At 41.4% G+C, this 9,815-nt stretch overlaps 1 protein-coding gene across 1 annotated transcript; it reads right to left on the bottom strand.

Moving 5' to 3' along the window:
- Window positions 1–5,423: 5,423 nt before the first annotated feature.
- On the bottom strand, window positions 5,424–8,778 carry LOC120643971 (AP-2 complex subunit sigma-like). The gene is made up of 6 exons (XM_039920485.1): window positions 8,591–8,778; window positions 8,387–8,485; window positions 8,250–8,300; window positions 6,604–6,777; window positions 6,236–6,295; window positions 5,424–5,730 (listed from the first exon to the last, which is right to left on the bottom strand). Exons 1-6 carry the CDS (start codon window positions 8,591–8,593, stop codon window positions 5,689–5,691), a joined length of 429 nt encoding a protein of 142 aa, XP_039776419.1. The 5' UTR covers window positions 8,594–8,778; the 3' UTR covers window positions 5,424–5,688.
- Window positions 8,779–9,815: the final 1,037 nt, after the last annotated feature.

Genomic DNA, 9,815 nt, shown 5'->3' with positions numbered 1-9,815 from the left:
GCGCCGGCGACTCGGAGGAGCAGCAGGTGGTTCATGAAGTTGGTCAGCGTCGACACCGTCCATGGCCACGTGCAGGCCGGGCGCGGGGTGACGCGGATGGCGCGCGCGGACTTCCAGAGGTGGAGCCAGCGCCGGGGGCGATTCTATTCATCGCGCGCGTGAGTGCCTGATGAGCTGTCGCAGAACCTGTTCACACCCGCTGCAAGTCTGTGCTGCTGTTATATCTCTTTTTTTTTTCTCCGAAGGTCCATTACGGTCTATTATTACACATGCATACGTGTTTCTGATGCCACGCAGAAAACATCACCCGGATATGTAGAATAATTTCGTGCAAATTCAAGTTCAAATATGAAACTCATATTTTCTATACCAATTAGTCCAATAAAATTTCTGGTGTGCCTATATGTTCCAGTTCATCAAATCTAGATCATATTTTCAATAGAATATTTTTATTTGTTCCAGAACGTTTATTTCAAAATGTTTTTTCTTAAAACATTTTATTTTGTTCTCAAAACAATTATTGTTTCTTAATTCAGAATACTTTTTCTTAGAACATCTTCATTTGTTTTGGGAACACTTCATTTTGTTATGTTCCATAATACTTTTTCATTTTGTTTTGAGAACATTTCATTTTTGTTCTCAGAACAATCTACATTTTTTTAGTGTTTCTTTTGTTCAAAACAATTTTTCCATGGAATATTTGTATATGTTCCAAAATAATTTTAAAGTACAACAATACTTTTGTATTCGTATTGGAATTCATATTTGAAAACTGTTTGTAGTCGTTGCATGTGCTACCGTTCTCTCCTGTGACATGTGGGTCCCTGCTGCAGTCGCGTCTATTTAACGCACGCGGCTGTGCCCTCCCCATCTCATCGTATAAAGTGTTTCGAGCTCTCCTCCCCGGCTATTCGGTTCGTTAAGGCCTATCAAGCGGATGGCCTATACTTAGCGTGTCGACTTTTTCTCTTTGATGACTCTTTTCTATTCCTCCGCCTTCTATTTTGGAACATTATGAAATGTTCCAAACATTTAGTAATGGCTAAGAACATGTTTGGAACATTCTGAATTGTTAGTAGAATTTTTATAACGTTTGGAACTTTTCGGGATGGCTTAGAATTAGGATTTTTAAATATTTGGAACAATGTAGAAATGTTTGAAACATTCTGAATTGTTTGTAACATTTTGAAATGTTTGCTAAAGTTTTCTAGGACCGAGGTATTCAGAAATCGGAACATGATGAAATGTTCTACCTATTTTGAATAATGGGAACTATTTGAAATGTTTGGAACATTCTAAAAACTAGATTTTTTGAAATTTTTGGAACATTCTGAAATGTTCTCTGCATTATGTAAACATTCTAAACAAATATGTAATTCTTGAAACATTCTAAAGTGTTTGGTAAACATTTGGTGGAAAATTTTTGCTAAACATTTTTGCGGAATACTCTAAAAATGTTTTTCAAACAAACCTGAAATGACTCAGAAACTCAGAATATTATGAAATGCTTACTAACATTTCTAAATGTTTACTCAATGAAAGATTAGAAGTTGATTCTTTGGCAGAAAAATTTAATCCATGGACGAGCAGTAATGGTTGAAGAAAAAGAGAGCGACTACATCATGTGTTTGTTTGTGATACTCATATCTGGGTGATAGGCAGGCATGCGTACAGTTAATGGGGTGTCTATTCATAGCTCGTGCAACTAGTTATTATACCATCGCACAAGTCCGTCAGAGTTAAAAGATTCCAGAGATGTAAATTGTTTCAGAACAAAATAAAATGTTCCGAAACAAAATAAAAAATTTCTGAAAAATAGAAATTATTCCAAAACTAAATAAAATGTTTCGAAACAAGATAAAAATTATTCTCAAGATATAAATTTTTTCAGAATAAATAAAAATGTTTTTTAAAAAATATCATCCTAATATAATCAAGTGTGGTCTAGTTTTGAAGATCTCATCGTAAAAAACACAACAGTGCAATCGAAATGTAATTTGGATAACCCGTTTGTAAGATAGAACATTTTTTAGTTTGAAGTACACGGGAATCAAGACACGTGAGCTGCCGCACCCGCCTCTACGACCCGGTTAATGGGTGAAGAAAGAAACCAAGAAAAAAAAACAAACAAAGAAAAAAGAAAGAAAGGAAACTAATTAGCGTTTAGGTTTCACGCACCTTAATAGGCCTCCAATCCGCGCTACCCCCGCGCGGCGCGCCGGCGCGCGGGCGGCACGCATGCCCGTCCGGCTGTTTTTTTTGCGACTCTTGTCCGGCTGGTTCTACGACGCAATCAGAACTAATCGCATAAAGCGATAAATAGACTCCTCCGCGCCGGGCGAGCAAGCTCGTCCGCACGGCGTCGTCGGAGGGCAGGAAGGACAGGACGTGGTGGAGGACGTCGTCCGGGAGCGCGCTGATGAGGTCCTCCTCGCCGTCGCTCGGCGCCATGGCCGCCTTGTCTCGATCTGTTCTTGCGTCTCCTCGCAATCCCGCCGCCGAAGAGAAGGCGTCTGCAGAGATTGGATCTGAGAGACAACAAAGAGGGTTGAGAGGAAACAGGATTGATACGATGTGACCGCGATCGCGTGATGGCAGCTTGCTGGCTTTCTATATCCTGACGAGAAATCAGGAGCTGCAAATGATTTCGTGCCGTCTTTCTCGGCTTGTATGCGTGTGCGCGTTACACGTACACTAGGGCACGTACGGAACCCATTCGGAGGCGTTCTGCTAAAGGCGTTTTTCCAAAATGCCTCAATATCATTTATTTGAAGGCGTTTTTGCATTAACGCCTATACACAGCAAGCTAAGTGGCATTTTAGAGAAAATGCTTAAAAATCCGGAAAGTCTATTTCTCGCGTGCGCCGCTAGAGCGTGAGCTGTCGCAGAAGGGGTGGCACTCACTGCAGGTGGGCCCGCGCACTGTGCTTCTTCGACCTCAAACTCGCGATGGTGGTTGGTGCCGGAGTTTGGAGAGGGGTAGCCGGGATTCGGTGGGTGGGAGGTAGGGGGAGCAACCGCCGATGGCGGCTGGGGTGATGGAGGGCGGCGAGGGACCTTAGGGTTCAGGGTTCCGGAGCTCCAATGGCCACCAGACCCATAGAGAAGGGGGCTTGGGGCGGTGCAGCGGCAGCCCGACGGTTGTGGCGGGTTGGCCGGTGGAGAGCGAGTTGACACCGACGCCGACCGGGGGGGGGGGGGGGTTATGTCCGGTGAGCAGTGACCAGCGGCGGGGACATTAGCGTCGGCGTTTGGGTTGCAATCCTAACCATAAAATTATCTATTTCTAGGGGAAATAGAGGAGAACCGAAGAAAAAAAATTATAATTTTGGCTTATGCGTTCGTGCATATAATCAATCCATATATCTAATTGTTTTCATCAGTGAAAGCAATTTGCTTTGATTACAGTTACATAAAGTCGCATAAACAATAGCTGTGTGTTGGTTGCGGCAAAGCAAAATAATATGCCAAAAGACACGTATAGACTCTACATTAGAGCAACTCCAGTAGGGCCTTTATTTGGATGACTAAATTCATATTTTAGTCATTTTGCTCAAATTTCCATCTCCAGCAGGGCCTCTGTTTCGGTGACTAAAATGAGGAGGTGACTAAATTTCCTCTCCCACCCCCTCAATTTGGTCATCCTCTACTTAGGCTACTAAAAGTAAGGCCCACCATTTTTTAGTCTATTTAGTCGGTGCTGCTGGAGTAGAGACTATATTTTGGGTGACTAAACTTGAAAAGTGGGTGACTAAAATAAATTTTAGTCACTCTACTGGAGTTGCTCTTAGGAGTAGACGTGCTCAATTGAAATACCTCTAGGTCAAAAACCGATCCTTTAAATCTCATCAGTAGTACATGGTTAGAAAAAGACTGATCTACAGGTCCTTCTCGTGAAGCCCCTTGCAACGTTACAGATCCTTGAAAAACTGAAGAAAACACCAAATCTCACAGGGACCCTAACTTCCTGGTAAGTTTCTACATCAACTGCTAAGTCACCAAATTCAGATTTTATTGTTCCCACAATATCTAAATATCTCTAACTTAATTATAGTACTGATGCTTCTTACATTATAATGTTACAGGACATCTTCCCTCCTTTTGTGAACTAAAACAGGCCCCTTGCAAAACTCTTTTGCTTCCCTAGAATAACCATATGGTTTAGATTTCTATCTTAGACTATGAAGCTGATAGCTGCTATCTCAACAAATGCTAGAACTCTTTGGTACAATGTCCTATGTTCCATTGTAATATAACTGCAAATGCTAAAACTTTATATAAAGTACTCTTATATTTCATTATAATATAACAAGGAAGTTTTTCTCCTCTGCAATCTCAATCTACTAAATTTACAAATTCCATTATTCAGATCCATGACCAATTACCAAATAAGTTATGACATATTATTAGAAGAAAAAAACAGAAAGAAAAAAAACATGACCGATGAGTTCACGCACATGGATTGCATCCATTGTATGTACCAAGTGAGGGGATTATTGGGCCATGGAACAAATATTTGAAGGTTTGACACAAAAAACTAACGTAGAAAACCAAACAAAGACAAAATAAATGAAGCAATGAAATCTCAAATTGTGTTAGGTCATGAAAATTGTAGACCTTCAACGGGCTCTATCGTGTCATTTACCAGTAGTATTGCTAGCATTACGAAAAATGACGTATTTATCGTGTGTCTAAAATTTGCCGTGGACAATTTCTCGAGCACGCAGCGGAGCCACGGAGGTTTCTGCAGCAGGTGCTGTAAATCAAGGATCTCGACCTCATGAATGAACCGGCCGGATCCTCATTTGGTAGGCAACTAGCTAGGGGCTTGCTTCTTGAGATGGGCCAACAGCAGCCCTGCTGAACGTTATTGGGACAGCCCTTATTTATTCGGATTGCAAATTCCCCAGCTCAGGCCCAAGCAGAATCATCGCGCTACTTTTTTTGTTTATCGATGTGCAGCCCAATATTTAATTTGACCGGCTTGTTTTTGCAGCCCAAGCAGATTTGTACGTCCTTTCTATCTCAAAAAAAAAAAAGATTTGTACGTCCTTTCGTTTGGAAGGTTGGTCCGATGATCACAATTTTCTAGTGTCTTCAGCTCATCCTTTTCGCGTGTTTTTCTTTCCATCGTCGAAAGTCTTGCCACTTTGCATCCATGAAAGTAGATCGATTACTCTCATTGACTGTAATATAGTTAATCAGTAAAACCACATCGATCTGATCCGATTCTGTGATTGATCCCAACTAGCTGAGCTATCTTCAGCTGTAGAGTGACGATGTAAGCGTGTCGTATGGATACACTAGTTCTCAGCTACCAACAAAAAAAAAATCTCTTATTCCATTTGCAGCCCAAACCGTGTACATCAAACCCTTGCATGTGTGGAAGATCAGAGCAAAGGGTCATGGCACATCATCAAATATGCTAAATAATGCAGAGTCAAGCATTCATATGTGGCATTTCGGTTGATCCGACTCAAATGATCCAATTTATATGGCACATCGTTCATATATGCAAAATATGCTAGCATCGGTGAACAATCCTCAAGACAAAAGTGACAGCATGGGCCACTCACCAGGTCAACAAGTGATATCCGAAATGAAGAACATCAAAATTAAATGCACAGCACCTACAAATTATTGTACAAATGGCGGCGCACATGAGCAGCTGCCTCTTCCCTCTCATCCTCAATCCAGCTTCTCCAGTTCACCCATTCGCTCAATTATCGCCTGCAGAAGTGAAAGGGGTATTAATTACCATTAAATCATTTTTTATGCTTTAACACGAAAGCCCGCACTTGGAATCTTGGGTGGGGCGTTGGACAGGTGAATCAAGATTATAATACAAGTTGGTTATCACATCTTAGGTTACAATGTGAAACTTGCCACCTAATTAACAACAGATATGAAGAAAAGTGAAAAATAATCATAATTAACACTGGGCATGTGCGAGTGCGACAGTATTTAGTTCTGTCATGCTACATGCAAAATTGTCACAACTAAATAAGGTGCATGTGAAAGGATGCTGATAAGAAGATTACATGTCAAGAAATTATTGACATATGCTAGTCAAATGCAATAACCTATGAAATAAAGTCAAAAGCCAGTTCAAAGAAACTTTCCAAATCAGAGCAAAATCAGATAAATTTACAAGCAGAGCCATACAAGTATGTGAGGCAGGTGCTATTACTTGTGGCGGCACATACTCTAAGAAGAGAAGGGGGATGATGTATACCTTTTTGCTTGTTTCTTGCAGCTCTCCAGCAAGAATAAATTCATCTAATATCAGATAAACCTTCAGGATAAAAAGAACAAAAAATAAGAGTTCGTAGAATCATAAAACCGAGGTTCACAAAGTTAAGTATGTTCAGGTTCAAAAAACTAATACTTGCAATGCTATGTCGTGTAACAAAGGCTACATATGTATTGTTTTGATCATAGAAAACGGTGAAGCAGAAAGAGTATAAACAAGTCCACTGGTCAGTCCAATGACGTGTTTCATTTAATACACATAAAGGGACCATCGGCATCAAGGATCATATATGTGCTGTGCCACAAACAAAGAACTTTACTGGGTAAACAAGAAAAAGAAAGATCTGTTACCTTGTGAAAATTAAACACTAAGTCAAGCTCACAAACATTGCTAAAGAAATGGTCCAATATCTCGACAAACAAGTGAATGCATTCCAAGTATGCCAACTCATTGTCAGTTATGTCCACACAAATTGAAAAAAACAGCCCTGCATATCTTCTGTAGATAACTTTGTGTGTGCGAAACTGCATAAGAAAATTTCTAGATTAGTAGGAGAAAATAAAGTAATTGAATAATTCAAGGCCTACACGGATCAGTAAAGGTACAGCAAATACTTCAGTCGGAGATTGATTTTATACTTTCCATTTAACATGTATCCAGGGTGCATTACAAGGTAGTATAAAACTAGTCAAGGTACTGGGGGATTCAAGCCAAACCTGCTACTTTTTTTTTTTGAACCGAGGCTCCCCCCATTCCCATTACTAGAACGGAAATACCATTTGTCTTACAGAACCAGACACGACCGGAGAAAAAGGGAAGAAGGGGTGATCAGACAGACGACAGGCATTCCCTCAGCCTGAATTTCAGATTGTGAGAAAGCCTTGCTGATCCACCAAAGTCCCAGGGTTCCTAGGACAGACTACCAAAGGGGAACCACCATCAAAATGTCCATCGGCATTACACTGCCACGCAGGGCAGAAAGAAACGAAGTAAGTTCCCTAAAGAGTACAAATACTAGGCCACACACACAAAACATTTTGTGGGCACACCACCAAGTAGCAACAAATGCCAAACCTGCTACATGAACAAACAAGTTGAACCAACAGGTTCATAATTACAAAATGGAGGTTTGAAAGGCAACCTGGCTACATGAACAAATAATTGAACCAACAGGGTCATAGTTACAGTAATCTATGCCAGTCATAAAAAATTCTAGTGTTTATATGCAAACCTGAGCTTCGCATTGGACTAAATATGGCCTGGATTGCATTTTTGTTTGCAAAATATTGAACCCAGTGACAAATCTTCCAACAATCAATGAAAAGGATTTGTATGTTTCTGCGTATGACTTGAATTTATATCTCACTCTTTTAAATCAGACAGAAGGATAGGCTCCATGTACTCTCCCACCATCCTCCCTCATATTAATATGCCTCATACTAATATGAAAAATTCTAAAAAGAATGAAAAGTAATTTCACAAGTATAACCCTGTATATATAGCTTGTATTGACGAAGATCTAGATCTAGTTGCTTCATTGGCATTCAAAAATACAATGGTCAATAGCAATAAGACTAGTGGTGAGTCTCAGAGATTAACCTGGACTATCCCAAGTCACATGGCAAACCAACAGAACCATAGTACGTTATGTTGGATAACTAGACATATATATCCACAGATCAACCTATTAGCTGACAGCCTTAACATAATTTCCCCCAAGAAATTGAAATGCTGAGAGAAAAGAAACTATTCATACAGGATATGTCATTCAGTCACTCAGATAGGTCACATATTCACTCAGTATCAACAACCTAAGTCTTTAATTCTTGATCAACAACCCACACAATCTACTCAGTTGTTAGTGTCATCAATGGAAATGAACACCCATTTATTCCCAAACTCGCATTTCGTCCACCTCCCACAAGCCACAACCCTCCTAACCATGCTCAATTATCACCATAAGAAGAATTTGTAAAAATCCAAGAACCAGAGTTACCTCGACGAAATTGGTGAACTTGGGGTCCCGATTGACGACCAGCCGGTGCACCTGCGGGCCAGCAAGAAACCGAATCAGGAAACTCCAACACAAAATCAAGAACGGGATCGAAAGCAGCTCTGATCCACGCATCTCACCTCGTACTCGACCTTGTGCTTCTCCGAATCCTCGAGCGGGACGTAGTACTTGGCCAGCCGCGTCTTCCCCTGCCGGTTCTGCAGCAGGATGAACCGGATCTGCACCGCCCCATGCCAAGGAAAAGAAGGAAGTTTTAGTCAGATCCGATTGGAAGACAACCGTGGGGATCCAGCGAGCACTCGAATCGATTGGGCGCGAGTTACCATGTCGTGATCAGGTCGGAAACCCGGCAAGGCTTTGGGTTGATTCCGCCACCTGCTTGCGCTGGGGGGAGAAACAAGAACCGCTCCGTTTTCCCCTTCGGCGCTGACGGTCAGACGAGGGAAGCCGCGGTTGAGAAGTCTGAAGTCTGCAGCCTGTGGCCATCCGCGGCTTCCGATTTTAGCATATATCCCCCTTGTGAAAGTAAAATTTCTATGATTTGCAAAGAAACTAGAAAATGGAGCACACGAGCAGAACCTTGAAGTAAAAGAATTTTGTTTTCTTTTTTAATACAGCTTTTCTGGTATTTCCAAAATAACACGACGACAACAACAATTACAAAAACATTAGGGCTTCTCCGGTAAGAGATTGAAAGCGAATCCTCATCCGAGCTGGCGTACCTATGGGTCGAATCAACCAGTGCAGAACCCAGACCATCGAAGAGAGAGAAGAGTCGAACCGTAATTGGGAGTCCAATCTTCCCGAATAAAAAAGTGAATCAGTCCCATCCGCAATCCATTCTTCTCTCTCCCTCCGTTCAGCTCACGAATAAAAAATGATTCAGCTCTTGCTTTGGCTGATGACAGGCCTGTTGTTCTAAGTTTTTTTTATTAGAGAGTGGAACCCATGGCTTGGTTTGGGCAAAGATTCGACTCAAGCGAATGCTTGCATGGCTGCTTTGTCAGGTGACGGGTCGACTCGCTACTGGAGTTGCCCTTATGTCATCACTCTATTCTAGCCAGAAAACCAGAGGTGGGCAGTGACATACGGGTCAGGGGCAAAATGGTCTTTTCCTTAACACCCGAGTATAGTAAGAGATACTCGAGAAGTATCCCGAGTGCTTTGAGAAAACTCCAGTGAATTCATTATTCACATACAAAAGTCTTGTTTTAGCGAAAAGTATAATGAAGTTCACCTTCCCCGAACATTTATATATTATGTGCATTTGAATCCAGGTTTCTTAAAGATAGATCTTGATTGCTCGCATTCTCCTAAAATTAATGCTCAGTCCTAACCTTGACCTAATGTGATGCCCTCCCTCATTCTTCTCTCCAGGCCTCGCCACCGCCACCGCTGCTAAGCACCTCGCCGAATTTGAGTGTATGATGGGGGGTTTTGGAACATGTAGGAATCTGTGGCGCAATGAACGGCCAATCATGGCTCATTGTAGAAAACTGTATATCACATTGCACATAAATATGTGTTGTATGTATTGAAATTATATTA

Source organism: Panicum virgatum, chromosome 8K (genome assembly GCF_016808335.1).
Source record: "Panicum virgatum strain AP13 chromosome 8K, P.virgatum_v5, whole genome shotgun sequence".
NCBI lineage: Eukaryota > Viridiplantae > Streptophyta > Magnoliopsida > Poales > Poaceae > Panicum > Panicum virgatum.
This window is presented reverse-complemented; position numbering and strand designations above follow the sequence as displayed.

Coding starts and splice junctions, on each gene's coding strand:
- LOC120643971 (XM_039920485.1), bottom strand. Junction 6,778..8,249: donor AGTTCACCAATTTCGTCGAG/GTAACTCTGGTT, acceptor TTTCTTATGCAG/TTTCGCACACACAAAGTTAT. Junction 6,296..6,603: donor TAGTGTTTAATTTTCACAAG/GTAACAGATCTT, acceptor TTTATCCTGAAG/GTTTATCTGATATTAGATGA.